This window comes from Dendroctonus ponderosae, unplaced genomic scaffold (genome assembly GCF_020466585.1).
Source record: "Dendroctonus ponderosae isolate FM_Combo_2020 unplaced genomic scaffold, Dpon_F_20191213v2 Dpon_F_20191213_1, whole genome shotgun sequence".
NCBI lineage: Eukaryota > Metazoa > Arthropoda > Insecta > Coleoptera > Curculionidae > Dendroctonus > Dendroctonus ponderosae.
In genome coordinates this window covers 23,236,034-23,261,915 of record NW_026017110.1, presented here as the reverse complement: position 1 = coordinate 23,261,915, position 25,882 = coordinate 23,236,034, and the positions used below count along the sequence as shown (strand labels likewise).

Sequence of the window (25,882 nt, the reverse complement as noted above, 5' to 3'; positions counted from 1 at the left end):
ATCAGCTCATTACCATAGTTCGTAGCCCATGACATATTTATTGAAGGAATTATATACAGAGTCCAAAATGGAACACGAAATTTCCGGATCCAAATATAATGTATTACCTTGACCAAACTGTTGTTAAAGAGGTTTGAAATCGATACACGTTGAATTATGTATCATAATAATAGGAGTGGTCCTAGTTTATCAATGGCTACATCACCGCTACATTCTTAAAAAGTCCAACACTAATGTGAAGATATATTTGAGATTAATTGTTTAGGAAATCCGTTGTGATGTTTTCGGATGTCATTTGGTCGACTACTTGCTCAATATCAGACTATATTTGAGAAAAAAAATGGTTGTTTTAGTTCCGAGAGGCACCGATCGTAGGTCGAACATTTGAAGTTTTGAAAATTGCTTAAAATTTTGATTTTTTCCCTGTTCAGTGTGCCCTTTTATGAGCTTACTGCTCGCAATGAAAATAATGTAGTATTTCGGGTATTTTGGACGACATAAAGTTTTAAAGTTTTTCGAAGAAATTGACTCCTACCCCTATGAAACATGCGCTCAAAAATCAAAATTTTATGTTCGTGTTTTTCCAGCTCAACTGAATGTTTTTCCGCTGAAAAGTTCTCCGGCGTGCATTTTTAACGCATATTAATGGAGAAGCGAGCATAGTTGACCAGTTAAATATCAAAATTTCAAAAATTGTTCAAAACAAACCAAAATTGTCAATTCTTTCCATTTAGAGAAGGGTTGGGTGTTTTTTACGAATTTATTAAATTCCTCGCTTTTTTACGCTTAAAATTATATAGACTAGCAGAAGTTTTAGACAACTTAAAGAATCGACAAACTTTTTTATGCAGTTGCTTTTTAGCTCAACAAATTGGCTTCGACCTGAAAGTCTTGTAATATTCATTTTTGGGCATTTAAATCCATAATAGGAGCTCATATATGGATTTCTGACTAGTTGTGACAGTCACTGTCATGCATTACATTTCAAAAAAATGTTCAAATCAAACTAAAATTGTTGATTATTTCGATTTAGAGTAATCTTTGGTGCTTTTTATGAGCCCATTAGATTATTCGCTTTGTTGCGCTGAAACTAATATAGACTTTAAGATATTTTGGAAAACTTGAAGTTGTTGATTGATGTAGCCTATGAGGGCATTTCGGTCGACTAGAAATTTTTCAAAAAATCGACTCCAATCCCTAAAGAACTTTTTGGGCAAAAATCAAAAGTTTATGTATGTGTTTCTTGAGCTTCACCGCTTAGTTTTGACCTGACAAGCTTCTAATGTGCATCTTTTAGGTGCATAAATCCAAGGCATGTATGAGAGGTTAAAGATCAAAAGTTCAAAAATTGTTCAAAAGGAACAAAAATTGTCACTTCGTTTCGTTCAGAGTAATCTTGGGCACTTTTTAATGGGTTCATTTGATTCCTCCTTTCCTTACGATGAAAACCCTGTAGACTTTAACACATTTCGCGCGACTTGAAGTTTTTAGAAAAAATAGATTCTTACCCCTTTTTCGGGCAAAAGTAGAAATTTTATGTTTGTGTATATTTAGCTCAACTGACTGCTTCCGATTTAAGAAGATTCACAAATCCACATTGTGCATGTTTCAATCATTTAAATCCAGAATAGGGCAAATGCGGTCGAATATAGGCCGACATTTCAAAAATGAGAAAATGAACCAAATTTTCCATTTATTCTGTTCTCTAAATTTCACTTTGTTGCAATGAAACATATGTAGAACTCAAGGCACTTTAATCTACTTGATGTTTTTCGAAAAAAGTTTTCAGAAAGTCACATAAACATTTCATAGATGCTGTTTTTTAAATCCACTGATTTTTTTCGACTTAAAAAGTTTTAGCCGGAGCGTGTCCCTTTTTAGAGCAGCGGTTAAAGATCGGCAATTCAGAAATTGGGGCAAAATGAACCAAATTTTCGACTCTTTTGGTTCTGAGTAGTTTAGCGTGGTATTCATGAACTCATTGGAAGCGAAGCGTCGCTGCCAATAAAAATGCAGTTAGTTAATGAAGCATATGTTGAGGAATTTCTTAAGCTTAAGTCAACCATCCAGTATAATGTTCCATGTTTCTGAATCAATTTCCATGCTGTAGAAAAATGGCAAGATTCGGTTGATCAAAGATCGTCATTTGTCCGGATATTTTGGCTTGTTCGGATGCATGAAACCATGTGCGAATTATACGATTGACGAATAAAAGAAACAAAAGTAAGAGTGTAAAACCGCAAAATGACGTTGTTAATTGGTTAGCGAGTATGACACGGTGGGTTACTGCGAACCCACCAGATATGTGACATATTTTAACCGCCTCAGCTCGCACTGACAACCGTAATAAGGACGTTAATAGACCCAGCGGACTCACTGCCAAGACTGTGCTTTGACCATTTCGTCGGGGTTTAATATCTATTTTATGAGCACTCCCGTCCCCATTGTGCTTAATTGCTGTTCTTAATTATTTCCTTGAAAATTGAAATACATCGCTAGTTACTATGAAATCGCTGAGCTGCCGATTGCAGAAAAAGTGTCATTGTTCCACCCATGAATGAACCCAGCAGAAAAAAGGTGTGAAGATGATACTGAAACGGGGATTTATAGGAAATTCAACACTTGGTTAACCTCTGCGATTGTGACTAACGAACTACCTGACCTGACTGTGCGATTGGTTCCGGTAGTCATCTACTTTTTCAATTTGCAATTACAACCTGAAGTGTTACTTTATACAGATTTTTTGAATTTTACCCTTATTTCTAACACATTAATGTTTGTTTTAAAGTTTAAGATAAAGGCAAATGTTTTTTAATGTAATACCGGCCGCTTTTGATTGAATTTTGATAAGTGATATGAAATGTAATTAGAGCAGTTAGTTTCATAGTCAAAATCTTCAAAAAAGACAGAAGCTGCAAAATTGTTCGATCGCTATGTTTGTGTATGATTAACTTCTTAAACTGCAATATTTGCTACACAAATCGGCAAGTCTCTTGTCTCATTGCATCGTAAAATAATTCCGAATTATTAAGAATTGTTGTAAAACGTATGTTCGAAATTGAAAAAAACATTTTCAAGATATGAAAATAAATTATTGTATGACAAAATATATTTACTACGATGCTTCAATGATGTTGTAATTAAACAGTAACACTTTTTAATTATAAGCAACAACCTTTGGCATTTTTACGTATTTGGCTGATTTGGTTGAAAACAAATAAATATAATATTAAACACAAACTAAATTAGTTGGTATTATCAACTAAACCGCCAATTTTACAAATCCTAATCAATTTTCAATTTCAATTTTACAATTTCCTAATGAATTTTCCCAATAATTTTCTTAGAGTTAACACTAAACGTATAAGAATTTTTATTTAGAAACTGGTTGGCCGGCAACTAATCAGTTTTCCTTAGACCTGGATGTTTCACATTTAACTAACTTTTTAATTGGGGTTGAATTAAAAAATTAAAACTTTTTTAATAATTTATAAGACGATTTTTTTAAGGAGAATACTGAGCTTAAAAGCTTACTAAGAATGTAGCCCTGGATTTAAGAGGTTCTAGCGCAAAGATACCCAGAACTATTTGAAGGAATATTGTAACTATTTATCAAAAATTAAAAATAAAATGAATAACTTTAGATAAAAAAGTTTGTTTTTGTCGGGTATACTGGACAATATTTTGAAAAGGCTTTTTGTCGTAAACGTTTCTTGATTTTTCAAGATTTCCCCACAAAATTGAGTATAAATCATACAAAAATTGAAAAAGTACATCACTGGCACTCATAAAATACTAGATTTGCTCTCAAAATGTATATAAAAAATCCCAAATAATAATCGGCAAAAAAATATGTTTTCAAATAAGGATATGATTAAAGGACAAAAACAAAAAAATATACATGAAATTTAAGGGCTTCACCGAAAAAAGCTATGAGACAAATCTAAGAAAGAAACAGGGAGCTGATAAATTCGTCCATTAAAACCTAAGGAACGCTATAAAAAATCACTACAAATTAACCATAAAACCATAGAAATATTGTGTCATGAACTTGAAATCTAACTTACTACTTACTGAAAATCGACGAATTTTGCGAAACCACAAAATTTATCAACCAAACCAATATTTATTTAGTAGATGCATTTATTCCATTTGGGAAAATGCACGGGTTCCTATAAGAGGCGATGTTGAAGATCAAGGTGGAACGTGGAAAGTTTCAAAATAATCTGCACAAATATGGATTATGCCCATTTACAGATTCGCCATTGCGACAATTAACTGAACAAAACACACGACTACTTTTACAATGGGATTTGATGACTGGAAGAAGATGCGCAACTATTTACCAAATTATTTGCACAGACGAATCGCGTTTCTCAACAGCTGAAGTATTTAACAAAAAAGATTTCAATTTTGGACCGACCGGAATCCTCGAGCGGTGCGTTTGGTGCGTTAACACCGTTCGCGTTTGGTGATGATCAAATTTTTTAAGTATATAATTAACAAAATATGCTAAGAAAGTAATAGAATGTTGGAACAACAAAACAACTTGGAAAGTTACTATGGCCCTCCTACAGGACCAGGATTTTTTCACATCTACAAGCTGATCATCAAAAAACACTCGGAAGAAACTTGGGATGAGCACCAAGGTAGCACCCAATTATCGTTAACATTGATTTATTGCAAAGTTTTCTATTGGAAAATAAAAGCAAAAGGTACTTTAACAGCTGAATCTTGGGGCATATTCTCGCATTTTACATCAATTTTATGGGCAACTTTTTCCTATTCCGGCATATCCTTAATGAGCTTTGTTAATTGTTTTCCATAGACCTGGGCTATAAACATCTGAATGGTTTTTATTGCAGTCTAGTGAATCGTTAGAGCGCCTACATAGTCCATAAACGCCCTTTATTTACAACAATTGCGAATATCATTGCAAGCAATAAATAAAATATTGCAATTAAAGTCACAGTGATAAGCGACAAAATAATGCTAACACCACTAGTTGATTCTCTATATTGCAAGTTAGTCAATTTCGTTAATGTTCAAGTTGTGTTTGACCTTTTGGTAAACGCTCAGAGGATGCGATTAAACCGAAGACCCAAGTCAACCAATTGCAAAGAAAAGGGAAATAGTTTCAAAATGATCACAAACAATTATAAAAACAAGTTGCTTTGGAAAATTTTTCACCGAAAAATATTATACGAAACCATAAGCAAAAGCTTTAATCCGAAAGCAGCTAATTAAATTTTGGAAATGCAAGTAACGCCAAGCCCTAACTTGCAGAGAAAGTGTTTTCTCAATGCGGCTTAATCTTCATCTCTCCTTTGCCCAGAATCCGATCACGAATATTCTGCGTTAATATTGCGCTTTTAGGTCAAGACCAAGCATGTGGCTTAACAAGCACTGATTTACAAATTTTTCGGGCAAGGATGTTTTCTTCTTGCAAACCTGCAAATCCCTGAAGGGTAGATGCGCGGCTCCTTCTACGACAGGTACGACCACCCACTGGTTCTGAAGGATTTGGGCTTGAAATATACAAAAATATTTCCACTTTGAAAATTGAAGATTCTAGATTAATGGTTCCAAATTACCAGAAAAAATGTACCAGCAGATTAGATGCACCTCTATGTATAAATCTATAAATAAATTAACGAGCAGCATTTCAGAGCCAATTAAGGCCCTTATAACTCAAATTTAGCAGCAAGTTTTAATTAGCTTGACTATTTCTCGGATATAAAGAAGGTTTCTAAACCTTAATGACCTTTCAATGATCAACGCCTTAATGAACAGGCATTAAACAATAAAAGTAGTATCACAAAACTCTGGTAGGTAAATATTTTTCTATAATTTAGTTATTTATTGCTTGATTGAGACTGAAGCCACTAGACCAAATAAAAATACGTCTCTATTTAAATCATAATGTCGCCGTTGCGGTAACATGTAGCTGTCGTAATTACGTATGAATTGATTTAAATTTTAAACAGTTTCTAGAGTGGGCAATGTTTACATTCTCACCAATGTAAGAATTCGTCTAGGAATTCATGCCTGGCATGCGTAACAGTTAAGATGCAACAAATTGTTACAACATAAATATTGAGCTTTAAATAATGGATAAAAATTTTATGACTGAAGTGTAGAAGAGACGACGTATTAAGACTGTTATTAGTCGTCATTGTCGCATGTCTATAACTGCAGTTTCATTGCCATAATTGGTTTAATGGCATTATTTATGATATTTGTAATTTGAATGATGTGATGAGCCAGTTCTGAAGAATAAGGAAGTAAATTATATTAGACGGAAAGAAGTGTTTTAAGAACGAAGAGGGCTGTATAAACCAGTCGCAAAGTTCCAGACAATTTTTAACGTTCTTCTTGTGGACATTTTTTTTAAATAAAGCTTTCAATCAATTTGAATTTCCTGCAAAACATTTTTAAATCCGGCAGTTTTCAATTTGGGACAAATGGAAGATGGGTCTACAAGTTTTGGATTACAAGGAGTAGGAAAATCTAATGAAAAATCTTGATTACAAAATTATACCTAGGTACTTATATTTAAATAAAAAAATAATATGGTACATGGACAGATTTTGTGCTTGCAAAAGTGACTAATTATTATAGAATAATACAGCACTATAAATGGGAAATTCTTTAAATAAAATTTTTTAAAGCGACTTGCAAGGAATTTTAGAAAATGGAAGCATTTTTTTGACTAAGACTTTTGGCTTTAAAAAACTGCGTTATATTAGTTATTATTAGTTATATTACTTGTACTAAAGTCCAGCCAAATATAATTTAATTCTTCACATTTATCAGTTTTCGGTAGTTTAAATCACCATATTTTAGACAAATACACAGCTTTTGCGGAAACCGCAGAATGTTTTCAGCTTTAATCAGATACTGCCCCTCTTTATTTTAAATCCTCATTTATACAGAGTGTCTTCTGTTTTGTTGCAGAATTCATACTGAAATCTAGCTGTATTTCACATTTTTTGCTACACAAACATGTTATTCTAAAGTTATTATTTTTTCTGTCATTAAAAACCTTTAACGACGCTAATCATTAGTAAATTTGGATTGTGCTTCTAGGTTTGAATTGTTTTTCAAATACTTACTCAATACAGAATTTATTTCTTCAGAACTGAACACCTTGAGTGAACGAGCAAAACTTTTCAAATATAATTTGAAAATATTTTACCGTTTGAATATTTGCCCTCGTTTTTTTCCATTGGACATCAAATTAAAGCCTAAATAACAAAATAGAGCATGCCACTTATTTAAAGAGTTAAATAACTGAAAAACTAGTTTTAACTGAATATCTCAAAACCCGTGTAATTTTGAAAGTTCGAATTCCAACCCCACGTATTTGTCGAAATTATTTTATACACTAAAACTAACATTATTTTTAAAAGAATTCCATCGCTAAATCGAGCATTGCAAAAATCTGTCAGCCTGTACTGTGCAAAATTTTATGTACTTATGGTTTAATAAACACATAATGTGATCAAGATTTTACCGCCACCCGCGGGATTTTTTTAAATTTTTCAGGGGCTTAAATAACTTTTAACGAATCAGTGAAAAAATATCAATCTGCTGCTCTTGCAAATTTCGACTTAATGCAAACCATCAAATGTGTTTTATTTTTAATATTAAAATATCAGGCTCAAAATTATAGCGAAATTCACAAAATATATTGAAATTTCGCTACGCGATTTTAATGTTTACATTTTACATTGTTGATAAACTATCCCTTAATCAAAAGTTACCAAGTCTGAATGTCTTCCTAAAGACTATTCTGGAATTTTATATGTAAGACAATAACTTCTCTAGTTTTGCATGTAAATCTAAACACATCCATCCAAAATTGGAAATGACACCCTGTTTGGAATTCGAATTTGTTGTTGGCTTTAAAAAGCGCAATAAAAATATACCGGTGCCAGAAAACTGTAATGCTTAAGTGCAGCTGACAACAACAATAAATGAAATAGGAAGACTTGTGTAAGAAGATGAAATTCACGGCCGATGAACCAGTCAATAAATGTGAAGATCCACAAGAAAAACACGAAAAAAGTATCCGAAACGTAATTTAATCTGATGCAAATGTTCCACTCCAATCTCAACTCGAGTACGTACAGGATATTGGTCAAAGGTTAATTAAAAGTATTCCGATTTTATTTAGTTGACAAGACCATTCAGTTCCTGACAGGCCAGCTTAAAATTTACCGTTTTCCAGTGCACCTTTTTTGGAATACAACGTCGCACACTCTAAATAACGAAACAAAAACCGACAAAAACCACATGAAGTTAATTTCAAAACTGTTCAAAGTCAATAACTAATTTGCCAAACCTTAGAAAAAACTGGACATATAATCAAAACTAGATAACGGCTGCTTGAGTACCTACATCGCTCAAACCAATCAAGAGTTAACTCTATTATCTGTCCATCTGAAAAAGTGAAGCATCATAATGCAAAAAAGCGCTGGCTAATAGCAGAAGGCCTAATCAAAAGTAATCAAAGCCCTTAATATTTCTCATATTTCTTTAAGTACCAGGTGATTAATCCAATTCCGAAATAAAGAAGGCAGAAACCAGTTCATCCAGAGCCCGAAGCATCCGCAAAACAAATTGTCATATCGCATGGAAAAAACAATGATAGATTTAAGGCAAAGGTAAGCAAAAGGAAGTTATTAACTTTAGATAAATGTTAAGACATTCCTCCTTTCTGCACGTTGGTTTCCAATTTGAATTTTTCGCGACTGAATACAGGTTAAAAGTGAACGTAATAAATTTTAGCACAGCGAGATTTCCACTTCGGACTTCGTTTCCTCGATTTAGAGAAAGTGCATGTGCACGTCGAGCCTGCGGAGTTATTTAGTTCCATAGATATTGTATAATTATCTGCAACAGCACCTAACACACAGCAAATGACATGTTTTAATGGCTAATTGCGAGAGCGTCGTTTGCTATACTAAATACCAAAGACGTAAACCACGCATTTCCTTGCCACATAATATATGTTTCAAGCAAGTATGCAAGAAGTTACGAAAAGAGCGCTTCGTTACAACAGTCGACAAAATTAGCGAGGTGAAAATATGTCCGTTTATTAACTGCTGGGTAGCGAAGAAGTTATAAAACCCTTTTGTTACTTATATGGGCTCGTGCAGGTAAAACGTTTTATTCCTAAGCAAATACTGAGAAGGATGGAATAGATAGTTGGCTGGGTTTGGTTTCAATACAATACCTGTGAGAATGGTTCCTAGATAAATAACATGGTCAATACAGCTAAAAGCACTTTTATGTATGTAAATAAAAATAAAATTTTATTTTTAAGGGCGAGGATCTAAGAAGCCAAATAAAAAAACCCCTTTGACAACCCAGCCGAATTCTACTTTTATTACGGTTTTATAACGTATTAATGGAAACATAATTGTTTTGTCTAGCCAAGGTTTTGTATTATTACTAGTAAACAATGGCATGCGAGTCGTAAATTCACTCATCTGTCTATTTCTATTTTTTTTTTTTTTTTTAGTTTAAAACACTCACATTAGAACAAAGTGCTTGTGGGAATTTAACCGATGCCACAAGGAAGAATTGATCTAACAGGCGTTTATTTTACGTTAGCAGAAACATTTTCTTCCGTACGCCAGTTTCATCATGCGTGATCATAGCTGCGATTCAGAATGGGGTCGATTCTCTTTTAAGCAAAAAGCATCAGCAAATAAGTTATGTTAAAACAGCGTTTTTATGTAGGAAATTAACTGAGTTTTTCGGGATTTTAGGGCGTCGAAAACAAGAATGTTTTCCTAACGTTTCTCTATCTAAGTAAGTAAGTTACATCTTCAAGTAGTGTCCGCCAAAGCCGTGAACTATTTTGATGCATTTTCACTGCCCACCTTTCTAATGGCAAAAAATGCAAATTTAAAACGCTCATTAAAATAGAAATTTAAAAATATATTAATTAAATCTATATAAATAAAACATGCATCAGTAAATAAATACTGTGAAAATATAGTTTTTACAGTGGACATCCACTAAATTGTCGTCAAGAGAAAAGCAATTTTATCTGCAATAGTCTCTGGATGTCGATGGAAGCTTTTGAGTACTACTTAAAAAGTTAACAAAATTTGTAGGAAGTTCAACACTTTTTCTTAAGTTTTAGGTGTTACTACAACTAAAACTTTTTAAATAATAAGAATGTGATTGTACAATTGCACAATCCATAGTTGTTTAACAAATTTCCGCATATTTAACAATAGCGCCAAAATTACTCTGATGGAAAAAATTAGTTAATACCTGCACTTTCACTGCTTTCGCATTAAAAAAAACACCTCCTTTCAAAGCCTCAAACATCTAACAAAAACTACGGTTGCAACAAATAGAACTGAAGAAAAACGCAAAGAATAGCGACAAAAAAACGATACAAAAGAGCTCAACTAGAACGCAAAATGATTCCACAAAACATCTATTGTTCAAGAAGGTTTATGCTTCTCCGATTTACATTTGTGTTGGTGCAGAAATCATCTGAAAACCGTGAAGTGTACGAACAACTTTGCAGAAGATAAACCGTTTCAGTTTGAAGCCGATTCCTGTTAGATATGTTGAAGTAATTATAAAACGTTATGTTCGATATGTTTTTGATATTCAAGTAAATAACCGCACACATGATAACGATCATATAGAACATGCAAATTAAAACAAAACACCTGAGAATGCATTCAGCGCTCAATATCGCTGTTTCTGTGTTTATTCTGTCTGTTTTTATTCAAAAGATGCATTTGACTAAGCAGAAGGTTTGTTTGTCTGCTATTTTTAATTGTGTATTGTTTTCTTGCGGGATGGTTTTAATTGAAGACGATTGATGTTACAAGTACATATGAATAAAATGGGTTTGCGTCAAAGGGTCATTCATTCTTCTGATCATTTCCTTCTGATCTCGTGGTAGCTTCAGAAAACTTCGACGAGCTTCAAAAATGTTAACTTTGTAAAATGTACCTCGATTCTTTTGACTCTCTTTTCATTAATTGCTGGGTTAAAAAACCGATTAACCACTAGAAGAACTTTTTGAAAAGTTATCTGAAACAAATCTTAGAACAAATTCATAAGACTACCAAAAGAACCTGATGTACTTACTTAGTTTAATGAAATAATTTATAAAAACTGCATTGAGGTTTGACTAAAGGTCGAATTTCTCCTGGCCAGTTATTATCCTAGATCTACCTAACATGAATGTTAATTGAATGCTCGCAATGCAAAAAGTCCCTCACGTATATGTAAAAATGTAACATATACTTAATGCAAATCGGATCGTGTAGTAAAACCTTACGAAAAACCGATTTGCCAGGTTTGCAACAGCGTCGCTGTTTTATTGTGCTGCTTTATATCTCGATGCGAATGTTATACAAACATAATAAGTAGCTTCTAGTCTATTCAAGAGAAATTCTGCTATAATATCCAACGCAGCAAATAGTAAAACATCACTTACGTACGGCAAATAACTGCAATCTTTCTGAACTAGAAAGTGGTGTAGCAGGAAGTGGAACGTTCGTTATATAGAGGATATAACTTGCTCGTCTCTCTATAGGTTTATTAATATAATGAGAAACAAATTAACTGGCATTCGAAGCGTTTTGAAATAATTACGACTGCGATACCAGTCATTCTATTATTTCGTATTCTATGCCCAGACCAGCGACATGGCAAGATTCCGGGCCCGATCTTTTGTACGGACAGCTCCCATAAATTTTCATTATAGGGAACAATACAGGAAACTGCTTTTTTTCGCTTTCAAATTATTACCCATTAAATGTACACATGTTAAATCCATCACATCAGATTCTCAGGTATTAATTTAAAAGAATTGAAATGCTCCATGTGTTGTATAGAAATGTTCGCTTGTTGTAAGTTCAAGCATGTCAGAACTATACGGTTCAAAAGCATTTGCAGTTTTTGGAATCATTATCGGATTTTACTAAATATTGCTTTTTTATTCAAACTTAAATTTTAGTTTAATTTATTGCGCCAAAGCATTTAAAGACACTGCTAATTTGGCAACCATTTCAACCATAGGCCCAAAGGCATTTTGCACATATTTAAGATGCTTGAACTAAACTCGGAACATTTTTCAATACTTTTCAAAGGTACATCCGAACGCACAAATCGATGATTCGTAAAAAGTGCAAGTAACTGTAAATCTTCATGGCGAATAAACGTTGCCGATATGGTTCCTCCCATGTCTAAATAATCCCCAAATAATATTTAAAATCCGGTTATTAATTTTTGCTGTTGAAAGTGGCCGACATTTGTCTGAAGGCATTCAAGTACTTAACGAATTCTGATACAAAATGTGTTTGCTTCACTTAAAATATGTTCGATTTGGCTCTATTTTTAAATGTATCTCGTTCATAGACATATGAAAAATTGAAATTATGGAAAATTTGAGATAAATATTATATTTAATACTTATAAATTTACTGATTGCCGGTAAAGGGAATTAGAAATATAAAGAAAATAAGTAGTTTAGAGAAACAATTGCTGTTTTGTGCACAAAGTTACAATTGATACACAGCACAAAGTGGCCGTCCTAAAAAGCATCTAAAACTTCGCCTAACTTCTCTAAGTTTTTTCGTTTCAATCTAATAACGGTCGTTCCAACTTAACTGAGTTAGTAAAAATTCGCGTGCTTTAATCTACCGCTCGTAGCAATTTCCAATTTTCAAGATTCTTAAAGAAGACACAACACAAAGAACACCGAAAGTTTTGAAAAATCACCAAAAATCCTGAATTTTTTCAGCATGGGAATGTTTCTACTCAACTGCGTTCTCTCTTTAGGAAATTCGGGTCTTCCAGACAAACGCAAGAAGTTTTTTGAAATTTTGATCATCTTTAGCAGACACAAAAGAGGTGAAAATTTCAAATCAATCGCCCAAAATACTTATTTTTACGAGCTTGGGAAAGATCGATCTTAGAATGAATGTAGCTACTCAACTGCGTTCCCTCTTTAAGAAATTGGAACTTCGAAACTGAAGCAAGTAGCACTTTGCACTTTTTGTGACCTTTAGCAGATATTTGACACAAAATACACTGAAATTTTCAGAACAATCGCCCAAATTCTTTACTTTTATCATCTTGGGAAAGATCGATCTCATAATGGATGTATGTACTCAACTTTTTCTCTCCTTAATAAATTCGTATCTTTCAAAATAACGATAGTAGCGATTTTAAATTCTGAAGATCGTTAGGACATGCCTAACTCAAAATACGCTGAAAGTTTCAGAAGATTCGCCAAACACCATTATTTTTACCAGCTTGGGAAAGAACGATCTAATAATGGATGTGTGTAATAAACTGCGTTCCCTCTTTAAGAAATTCGGATCTTCCGAACTGATGCAAGTAGCCCCTTGAAATTATCGCTAACATCAGCACAAACGTGACTCAACAGACGCCCAAAATGTCATAAAAATCACCCAAAATTCTAATTTTTACCAACTTGGTAAAGATGGGTCTAATAAAGGATGTTTCTACTCAATGGCAGTTTTTCCTTTAAAAAAAGTCTAGTCTTCCTAAGTAATGCACCAAGCAATTTGAAATTTTGGAGATCTTTACGCTTGATACTTGAACCGAAAGACGCTTAAAATTTCATAAAGATCACCCAAAATCTAATGTTTGACAACGTAGTTTATACGAAATATAGGTCTCATAATGGATGTTCCTACTCAATATCGTTCTATCGTTTAAAAATTCGAATATTTCCAACTGACGCAATTTCCATTTGGAATTTTCAAAATTCTAGCAGCAAACATTTAACAGGAAAGATACTGAAAGTTTCATAAAAATCCCTCAGTCCTGATTTTTGGTATAAAAGGTTGCATCTACTCAAGTGCGTTCTCTCTCTAAAAATTCAGATTTTTCAAACTGACGTAAGTAGCAATTTCAAATCACATTTTTTCTAAGAAAAAGTGCTTTAAAAAATGCAATAAAATCAGCTTTCGTTCTGACGTTTTGCAAGCACGAGTGGCTTGCATCCTCAATGATGTCTTGCACGAAATCTTAAGAAACAGCCTAACTAAGCCTGCAACTCAGCCTAAGTCTGAAAAAGTGACCACATAGCCAAAAAACAATGTATTTCCACGTTATTATGCCAATTTTAAAACACTAATTTTTTTAACGGAAAAAGATAAAAAATATCTCATTTTCTCATCTTGCAATTTTTACGGAGAAAATATGGAAATTTATTTTTAAACGCAAGTTTGAAGTAAAGCTTATCTTTTTAGAGGAATATTCGTATGAAACAGATGCCATTCAATTATGCATTAGATCATTTGAAAATAACAGTTAACAGCAAAACTGAAATTGCTACTTCAGTGGGGAGAATTCGTTCAAAATTTTACCTAGTGATTGATTTTAACTCTAATGTTGTCCATGTTTGAGAAATAATCCATATCTTGTTTTTTTCTTACGATAAAATCAGCCAGAATATTAAAAAAAGAATGCAAAAAAGTAAAAATTTCAGATTATGTTCTATACTTAATGCGGCAAGAACCAGACGAAACATGGGACTTTCGTGTCGTTTAAAGAAGCTTTGCAAGAAAAACATAAAAAAGGTCAATACACAAATTGCACTTGAGTCCGTGGTTCAGGAAATTCTTATGTTCAATACTCTACCAGAATACGAATTTATAATGCTAGTTTCTCGATTTTTGTAACAATTTTTCATTCAATAGTTTTCATTCCTTTAAAAAAGCCATTTGCGGATTTCCATTGCATATACTAATTAACTACTCCGATGAAAAATGTATTTTTGACAAAAATTTTTACTCATTGTAACCAATTCTGGCAAAATATGCGCTTTACACCATACAGAAACATTTTTCCTTAATTTAAGCTGGCCGGACTTCAAAGATCAGGGCAAGATTTGCCCGTCCATCTTCACCTGGAGTTCAAAATTAATTTTGAAAGCCCTAAAACTCTTAAACACCCTGTACTACTCAGAACTCAAGAAAAATTCAAACTCATGCAATATTACCTTTAAAATGCATCGTCCCTCCACCTCATTCTCTGCCACGCTGACATTGTAGAAGCTCTGATCGAAGATCGGTTCGTTGTCGTTCACATCATGGATAGTAACCAACACTGTAGCCGATGAAGACAATGGAGGAAATCCATTATCAGTTGCCACTACTGTTAATTGCGGTAAAGACTCGGTTTCACAATCCACATGAGCTCGCGTCGTGATCAAACCACTCCGCGCGTCCACTTGGAACCAGTTAATGTTGCTGTTGCTCGGCTCCAGAAGAGAATACGTAATGACACTGTTATTGCCTTCATCCTTATCCGTAGCAAACACTTGGATAACTGAAGTGCCGGGATCCGAAACCTCCATCACATTCGCTTCGTACACATCTTGCTCGAAATCTGGCGCGTTATCGTTTACATCGGTAACCAGCAGGTTGATAGTTCTGGATGCATGCAAAGGGGGTGTGCCTGTATCAGTAGCAATTACGTTCAGAGTGTAGTTGGGCTGCAGCTCTCTATCCAAAGGCAAATTTACTATCACCAGGTAAATAATATTATCCCTAGTGGTCAAACCGAAATGTCCGTCACCGCCGTTCAAAGTCACGTTCACGTTCGAGTATTCCGTTTTCGAATCTGGATCGTGCACACTAATACGCGCTACAAACTCGCCCGGTTGCGCACTTTCACTAATTTTCGGGGTAGCATCGTCACTAAGGAAAATCACGTTGATCGTTGGCTGATTGTCGTTGACATCGATCACCTTAATCGACACGAAAGTGGTTGCTTCCAGCGGCTGCAGCCCATGATCTTTCGCCACTATTACCAACTCATGCAGTTCTTTGGCTTCAAAGTCCAATGGCTTATTGACAGCGATCACCCCTGAGGATGAATCAATCCTAAACAACATGTCCTTGTCGCTTTGCCTGCGGTTGATGGCGTATTCTATCTGGGCGTTGTCTCCCGTGTCGCCATCACTTGCTAGAACCTGCAGAATGCTGGTACCGATAGTGGAGTTCTCTTGCACTGACCCGAAGTACCTGCTCTGGTTGAAAATTGGAGGATTATCATTCACGTCCTGGATAGTAATATTTACAGTCATTTCTCCCCTCAAAGGGGGCGTTCCCCCATCAAGGGCCTCAATCACCAAGCTGTAGTATTCACAGGTCTCCCTATCCAGAAACCCATTGATCTGCAGATCAAGATAAAGCACCCCATCGCGCTCCCTGTGAGACGACAACCGAAAGGTGCTGTTGATATTCCCGGAAACAATGTTGTACCTTTGGGTGTTGTAAATGTCCAGGTCCAAATCGCGTGCAGGCGGTAACGTCCTTTTCACATCTCGGGGCGTATTTTCCGGAAACTCAATATTCACAAACCTCGACGGGAAAGTTGGCGCATTATCATTCTCATCCAGCACCTTCACCACCACTTTAACATTATCGCCACTCATCGGGATAGCCACCAGCGAGTAACTGGCTCTGGTTTCCCGGTCCAAAGGAACTTTCGTTTTGATTTCTCCAGTCGTTTGGTCGATGGAAAGATCACTGTCCACTGCCGCTCCAACTGGCACGATCAGGTATGGGGGACCGCTGTCTGGCGATGCTCCATCACCAATGAATCCTATTTTCGTGCCGACTGGGACACCTTCAGAGACCTCCAGGTCTCGGACATGTTCAGCTGCTGCTGATACTAACAGGAGCAGATTGGCCAGATAGAGTGCCGCAGCCATCATGCTGGGGACTGGCGGCATGGTCAGCTATCATCGAACATTCTGGAAGAAAACACAGTAAAACGTTGAAATATTTCAGCATAGTTCATTATATTCTATATTCTCGTTTTAGTATACTTGGAAGTAGGATTTCTAGAAGCTCTCTAAGTTTTTTTGCGATTCTATTTATTTATTTCGACATTTTTCAACCGAGTTTTTTTTTACTTAAACCTTAAACCTCGTTAGGGAAATGACCTAAGGAAGAAACAGTTCTGTTCTGCTTATCTTCTTTTAATGTTGAATAATGTTAATTCGACTGAAAACCGAGCATTTTAACTTTTTTCACGAAATTAACTTCACATATTCTTCACAGCATACAACAGCATTTCTTTGAGTGTTTATTCTCTTCATTATTGGGGATTATTTCTATTGTTTCACATGCAAATGCACTGTTATGTCTGATTAAACGCTTGATTTGATATATTGGGTCTGAATGACCAGTAAACTGTCCTTTGAATGGAAAAAGTATGGACATGTACAATTTGCAAATAAAAATTATTTTACAGATTTTATTTCACATCAGCCATTCAATACCCTTGTTAAGTTAACATTATCCGGTTGTGGTTTTTCTTAATTTGTCTTGCAATTTTTTCTACCCACATTAGAAATGGTTCATTGGCTGCTTTGCTAATGTTTTTTGTATTTTTCTTAACTGATCAAATTAAAAATTATCTACATCCAGACATATCTATTTGCATCTTCAGCTTCTGGTTGCTGAGAAATTGTTTGTTGTGCGTTTGACAAAGTTGCACCGTCTTGATTTCGTCAACTTTTATTCTCCATTTCTTGAGCCAACTCCCTATTTTATTTTATTGCGCTGACAGCATAAGCGATGATGCCTGTATCATCAGCAATATAATGAGTATCGGAAATATCTAGAGTAAAGAATGTGTGTTTTGATGAGAAAAACAAACCTCGGAAAATGGCCGAGGTTTGAGCATATTCATACATATTCCATTCCAACGTTTTATTTTTATATTTTAGGAGCTGCTCAGTTTCACCGGTAGTTGACTCTCATTTACCCATTTTACTTCCTGCGAAAGATTCTCAACAACTTTGCTCAACTGTACAAAGTGGTGTCCCATCAATTTTTATTGTATTTTAATATTTTTATTTTAATTCGCTTTGTCCATAACATTGGTTAGAATTTTTTGTGGCACTAAAGCAGTTTCTGATTTGATTTCATAGAGTTAAGTAAGTTACGCTTACCCAGTATTATTTGTTCTGTACAAAATTCTCATCCTCAGATTGGAAAGATACTAAACAGTTCAAAATATTTAAAAAATACTAACAATTATACAAGGTGTGTCAGTAGAGTTTCAGCACAGAAAACAATTTTTTTCCGATAAAACACCCTATATTTTATTTTAAATTTCTAATGAAAATTTAAAATATTTTTCATTATATAAAATATGGACAAAAATTTAATCCTTTTTTAGTTATTCGAATTTAGCGATGAAAACTCGTATTTTCATAGTGTTGATACACAAATTTTGAAACCAAAAAAGTTTAATTAGTAAAAAATTTGTTTTCCGTGATGCAACCTTTCTGGCGCGCTCTGTATACTACTGGCCACCCTGTGTAAATATTTATAAAATATGAGCCTTTACTAAGTGGAACCTTTACAGCTTAACGACGAAAATTTTAAAACAAATAATACTGGAAAGCGTAAACTTGCTTTACTGTATAGTTGGGACACCCTGTAAATACTGACTTGGCAATATTATAAATAAACGAAATTCTCTTGATTTTTAAATAACGATTTATATTTTTATACAAAATCGTGTTTTCGCCCCTCTTACGCTTCGCTTCAATCTAAAACGTATTGACGAGAATTCCCTTGTACCAACAGGAATAATGCTGAAAGCAAAACTACTAACAGCGGAAAATACCGGATTCTAGCGAAATAAATTATATGAAATAAAAAATATGCCCAGGTAGGATCTAAGTACTTAGAATCACCCATAAGATCTTCAAAATCTGACTCCACCTGACTAGGAGTTCAAATAAAAGTTTAGGTTCTATATTCTAACTAAATTCTTAATTGTTCTAGTTTGAGTTATGTTTTCAAAATGCTTCTGTTGTGTATTTTGCCTAAAAAAGAAAAGCAAATAAAATTAATTAAAACTTTTGCGTGGCTTAAATGAAATGAACATGTGGCAACACAAATATCTTGATTTAGTAAAATGAATGTACTTGTTTGTTGGTTTTAAGAACAACAGGAAGAATTTTGTGTAAGATCAATAATAATTTGAGAAAAAGCTTTTAAAATTAGACAATTAGAAATGAAATGAAAATTAAAATTAGACCGATTGAAATTATTACTGCTGGTAAAGATAATGCGACCGTTAATATCAAAGATAAAAAAATCAATGAATTTTCAAATGAAGGAACCCTTTCAAAGTTAATCATAAATTCACCAGAACTTGATAAAAACGAAATGTATACCAATGTCAAAAAATTTTAGTGTACATTCGCATATTACAAAAGGTCGAAATTGCCACCACATTTTTTAGGGCAAAATACCCGATAAAAAGGTGTGGAACACAAGATTCTACCTGCCCCAAAATCGAAAACCTTGTATAGCATCCAAACTAGAAACGATCTGGTGGTTTTTTGCAGTTTTCTGATTCGAAAAAATCAGCTTCTAAAATTTTATGTTAATGCGACATAAATTGCCAATTGCCAACAATATTTAACTATATCGCTGCATGTCAATGCTTCTAGTAGTTTTCAGTGGCGACCGGAATGATGGATTGGTAGAGCAGCAAAGCAAGATTCTTCAGATGCTGGCAAATAATGCAAATCATCAAACACCGGCAAAACCTGATAAAGCGGAGTTAGTCAATGAGTGTTTAGGAACGGAGCCAGAAAGCACAGTTAATTTTGCATTGTCGTCTCAAAGTGACAAAACCGACCTTAACGATGGTACAAAGATGAAAGATAATTACAGAAAAAACGAAGATAAATATGGAATCAGCGCAAGTGTCTGTTTATGATCATGTTCTATTTTCGATTCGTTTTTTCCTGCAACAAAAAATTGTTTCATCAGTTTTAAGGCAACCGATTCCAGAACTCTTTAAACCAGAAAACAAGATTTCGTCAATGAAGGCAAAAATTATATCAATTAAATTCAAGAAATGTTTTGGAGAAGAGAGCTTAAAATCTTAAGTACAGCGATTTATCAGAAAAGCACGGATTTATTTGACGTAACCAACTAAAAATTTGTTTAATACTCTAATGAGTAAGTTCGCTCTTTTAAATAATTAGTTATTACAAAAGTAAGTACTCATCTTTATCCGAATAATAATGATGCTTATGAATGTTGGCTTGAAATTAGTTAGGAAAAGTGAACGAATGAAGCAAATGCAAACACGCAGATAAGCTCGGGAAAATTATATTTCAAAAACACTACGCAAATTTTGAATCAGTGACATTTTCTGACTGTAAAAAACGATCTTTTCATGCGTAAGTAAGTATACACAGTAATCGGTGTTGTTACAAATAATCTATAACGAATTTCCTATGTGAATTGAAAGAGCAAATAAAATTGATCTTGTTACACAAGTAGATAATTAATAAAATTTTCAAACAGTAGAGAGGAATTATTGAAGCGAATGCACCAAGTAGCCGAACAATTATGAGGAAACAAGCGTGAAATAAGAACTGTCAATTGAGCCATTATTGGCATACAAGCACAAGCATTTAGCAAGAAGAGTGTTTTGAAAATATCACTAATTAAATGCCTCCTGATGCCTGTTTTTTGCTGTTCGAAACTTTGCCTAGAGAACTAGAGAACTGTAAGTTTTAGTGTTTTTAGTGCTAAAAAATATGTGGATTTTATGTCCCTGAGTTGCTGAAGTTTTTTGGATCAAACGGAGTAGATAAATACAACAGACCTGCTTTTTTTGTGAAAATTATTTCAGAATTCAAAATAAAAATTTCTACTTTTTTAATCGCCCATTGAAAATATAGTAATCCAGAACAGTTAGGAAGAAGTAAGTACAGAAGATTACTAATAATATTAGCTCAATAAATTGAGATCATCAAGTAAGATTTCCGACTGGTTTCAAAGCGACAATGATAAGAGTTCAATTGAGATTTTAATCAATTAAATGTAATCTAACTTCAATATTTAATCCATTCGATGCTCGCGTACTCTTTGAAATAAAAAAACTGTAAGTTAGTATCAATATTATGTGTGGTAGTTTTCGCAAATTGCTAACATATTAGACTCATACCTCAGCAGCAACAAAACCCAGAGCATGTTTGCTTTAACAGCGCGCTTGCAACTTGCGTGGGGCAAACATAATGAAAACAATAACATAAATCAAAATTAATTTTTAATTATCTGGCTTCATTAATATGAATCCTCCGCACGTATGTAGATAGTGTGTGAACCGTAACTTCCACAAGGCTAATTAGCGTTAAAACCATATCGGACGATACTAAAAGTTATATTAAAAATAAATTTTGGTACCAAATAACGACCAGCAGATGAGATCTCGTTAATTTGACAAATCATTATTTATGACCCGAAGTGTTTAATCTTCGAGTTCATCGAACGCGGCCTTGACATTTGTTATGCAACCACCATCTGAAATGAATGCAGTTTTAAATAAATACAACGGTCAGGAGGAGAAGAATTGCCAGCTAATGAGAGACAAACAAAGACCAGAAAGAAATCAACCATATCTTAGCTCGATAGGTTCCGGTGGTTTGGTGTTGTATTGTTCTTTTTGGAATCGATCCTGTTTACCATAAGTGCAATTAAAGTCGAGTTAATACTGGAGTTTAATGTACCTAATAATAAAAAAAATTGATTCCTACTCACAAACATACAACTAGAAGTACGCATAGACGACACATTTCCCTTTTCTTTCTCGCCTGAACGAGGACTATCTGCCTACATATTACGATACGCCGCCGGCACTGCATTGATGGTGCACCACAAAACTACAGCAAATACAGTAAAAAAACTTCAATCATTTACAAAGGCACAGGAACCAAAACAGCGACAACAATATTAAAATCAATATGCACACCTCTGCTTGACTACGGGCATGTAATGAGAGCGAATGCATCCGAAAACCCTAAACAAAACAAGCAAACAACAGAATAGATTGCACTAAGATCAATAACAAAAATCGACATCTTCAAGTTCAACTACACAATCCTTCCACCCAACTACCCTACAAACGGACCAAAATATCTACAATAACCGAAAAACTACTTCAATTACAAACAAAATGGAACAATAATCCTCACAACCAACTTACAAAACAAACCAGACAATCTCGCTTTCTTTTCCCAAGAATAACACTACTTGAACACTTCCAAACACAAGGGAACCAATCTACTCCGCAAGACTTAACGCAGAATTTAGTGTTAACCTTTTGTAATAGTTTCTTTGCTTTTTTGTTTATTCAGCCCAAGATAAAAAATGAACATGTACATGTACAAGGGAAGAAAAACCATTGGATCGATACCCTTGTCATAGAAATAGAGATTGTTTATATATATTCGATTTCAGTTCAATTGAATGTAAATATTTATTTCATTTCTTTTTTGGATCATTTAAACCACCGAAGGGTGCCAATACAACTCTAGTATTGTAATGAAAATTATTTTTCGGTTTGTTTGGCTTGATGGATTTTCGTTGAAGTCATTTTTTGCTACTTGTTTACACCATTTTTGCTACTTTTTCTTTAAACGAAATGTTTAATCACTGCAAATAAAACTTTTTTGTGTTTCCATTTTTTATAACAGGTTTGATGCTTGTTCATTCTACTTAACGCTTGTAAAGCGAGTGTTTCTGTATGCAAAAACTCGCTTTTGAGGAATAGGAATGAAAATCCCATATCACTCATCTCAGGTAAAGGGAAGTAGATCCATCTCTGAATTTCTATATTATTTCCAGCAGAAAATACAAAATGAAAGATTCGCTTCGATGGTTTTAAAAGTATTGCAATGCAAAGTTTCTCGACTATTGTTTGTTTCACCAGTAATTGAACCAAAGGAAAAGTAACAAAATTCTCACCTTCAACTTAAAGTATTCAAATGTCCAATAGATAAAGAAACGTTTTCACTACACATAATTATATTTTTACCAAATCATTGCATTTTACTAAATCCCAGTTTTCACTAGTCAATACTAAGTAAATAACTGTTTACGCAATTCAAAAACTCTGTATTTTTCTCTCGGCCCTTGATTATCAACCAGTTTAACCACAAATTGCAAATACATAAATATTTTCACAGATTATTCATTTAAAATATCCTATTCTCAAAAATATTGCCATTTTAAATCCAACCATCGGATTTACATTGTGGGAGGAGGAACACTTGAACAATGCATCAAATTGCGTTAAATTTGTTCGATAAAAATCTAGGTAGAAACAAAGAGGATTTCGAAAGCTTGAAGATAAATCGAACGGAAAACCAAACACTAAAAAATAATACAGTCACTGACAATAGTCATTATTGCATTATTTAGTTGCGTGAGAATATGGCATTACAGTTTCTTTGGTAGGTTTGGGAATACGCAATTTACCAAGCTACCAATAAACAATGCAAATTGGCTTTTTATAACGCTGCATTATTGTGGGTTTCTTTTATGGCTAGATCAATTTAACAGCGTTCACTTTTATCTGATTATTACATGTAAAAGTTAATTGGCCGTTTTATTGCAATTCCTCAGATAAAGCATACTGACGGCGATGTTATATAAATTGTTTGGCAAATTCCGAAAAATTGAAAATAAAACTTTTTTCTTTAAATCAATCCCAAGTTTGATTCAAATTGATAAAAACGTCGGCAGGTTGGCTGGAGATAGTTTTAATCAATATTATACAGTCAGGTGCCGTATAGATTCAGTTTTTTGCTACCAGTCTACATGTTATATAAATTTTCTTTGTTAATGAAGTCTGGTTAAATTATTGCAATATGGTTGTGGATTTACATCATAAATTTTGCCTTAAACTGTAAAAATCGCAACTAATTAAATATTACTCGCTTTCAGCGAATGAGAAAAAGGTGATTTCTTGGATTAATTACAGATTGTATTGTTTATTGATGTTTTTCTCAAAGAGAAATCTGAATGAAAATTTGTAGAAACTTAATTCCTGCATTTACATAACGAGTCTGCTCAGAAGTATGAATACATTTTTAATGAAAGGATTTTTGTAGTACATTCTACTAATTGGTCAAAGCCGGGAAATCGGTCACAACGTTTTTACAAAATCCTACATGAACAACTGATTCATTCATTTACTGACGAAGTTCAGCCATAAAACACCTTGAGTAACAAATATTACATGATTAATGAGAATGAGCTAAAACGCCTTGATTTAGTAAATTTTGTAGGCTGAGGCTTTTAACTTAACAAGAAAACTACTGCCAAACTCTGTACGTGCTTTGAAGAGAAAATTGTATTGTTTAATTTAATTTATGTTTTAGCTTTATTATGTGATAAGCATCGGTAGTCAAACTGGCGTTTAAATTATAGTAAAAAAATATGTTAAGCTTATTAAGAAAAACATATTGAAATCAACATCATTTCCATAATTTTTTAATTAGATTTAACTTAGAGATGCGTGAAAAGTCTATTTTGAGCCCAAAATTGAGACTGCAAAGCTTCAAAATAAATTTGCCTACAAGCCTTTGAATAGATTTATTTTTTGTTTTAATTACCTTTTTATCCAATGTTTTTCATTAATTGCGTCTGCAACCATCACCAGTTTTTCTGAACTTGGAATGAAATATTTGTCSCAGAGWAATTGAGAACAAATCAATACAGATCTCGAATTGATGGACGACTTGTAATAATTATGTATTTTTTTAGTATACTTWYAGTAATTTTGTTCACTAATTAGAGCGACTACTAAAATTATTAGTTAAWTTAATCAAATTTTTCAAGTGAAAGTTTATTACATGAATTGATTTATTCCGTAATAAATACATTTTTGACCACGACGGTTTTCACAGAATGAAGCARAATAGAAATTCAAAGTATAATCATGGCGCGAATGATGAAAATTAGGCATAATGATAAAAATGAAACTGATCACAATCGAACTTGTCCATCAATCCTTTCCTGGTTTTCAATAGTTTTTCAAAGTAAATTAATTTCCAAATGGAACAACAGTTTACGTTTTTCTTATTAATTCTTCTATAATTTCAAATAAAAAATTCTTTATGTACTTAGTTTATTTTTTAAAGGTGCTTTTTTAGTTTCTCTTTCGTTTAAAGCAAAAATTTATGATTTACTGTAATTAATGTGATTTGTTTTGAAGACGTGTGTCTTCCAGATAAGTTTCGATCAATACAACCCATTTTAATGAGAAGCAAAAAAAAGCATTTAGTTAATTAATATGAATTTAATTTAAAAAAGTGAATTTCAGTAAAAAAACTCAAAAGACCTTTTCTGATGCCAAGTTAATTTTGAAAAAAAAATTAGCACGCACTTTCTTATGGACAGTAAGTATCTAAAGACAATAATACTATTGTTATTTTATTAAACAAAATCTGAACATTTTAGTAAAAAGCCCAAAAAATATCTTTCTTTTTCCATGCAATGTCGAATTGAAAAACTATTTTTGTTTGCAGAAAAAACACGGTGTAAATATAAATGCAAAATATTACGATAATTTTTTCGGGCAAAAAAGTAGTTTAAATTATTTCAGCAAAAAACCCAAAAAGCGTTTCTGTTATTTTTTTACGTGTAAATTACCAAATGAGAAATATTGCCATAATTGTCTCGGACAAAACAACGGTTTTCACTTTTTTCATCAAAAATGCTTTTTTGCTCAATGTAGAATTAAGCTAATTAAAACCCAAATTTTGAAACGCAATGGATCATTTTTTGCTAAAATTATCGACATGCGACATATGGAAATAAAAATTCTGTAAATGTAATCAAATCATGTTCTTTATTGTCTTATAATGACTTTTGGTGTGCAGACACTCTAGTTGGGAGAACGCCTAAACAAGAAAAATGTTTTTTTACAAACTTCTTTTTGGGTATTTCGCCTCAAAAATTTTTGTCTTTAAAAAAGACAGAATTTCTTCACGTCTTTTATTACAGATTGATAAATAGTGCTC

At 33.5% G+C, this 25,882-nt stretch overlaps 1 protein-coding gene across 1 annotated transcript in view; it reads right to left on the bottom strand.

Moving 5' to 3' along the window:
• The window catches only part of LOC109534671 (protein dachsous), a 225,887-nt gene that overhangs the window by 194,958 nt on the left and 5,047 nt on the right, over positions 1 to 25,882 (bottom strand). Inside the window, exon 2 of the mRNA XM_048661429.1 lies at positions 15,023 to 16,783. Within this exon, the coding sequence (XP_048517386.1) occupies positions 15,023 to 16,762 (1,740 nt within the window). The 5' untranslated portion in view covers positions 16,763 to 16,783. The remainder of the gene's footprint in view (positions 1 to 15,022; positions 16,784 to 25,882) is intronic.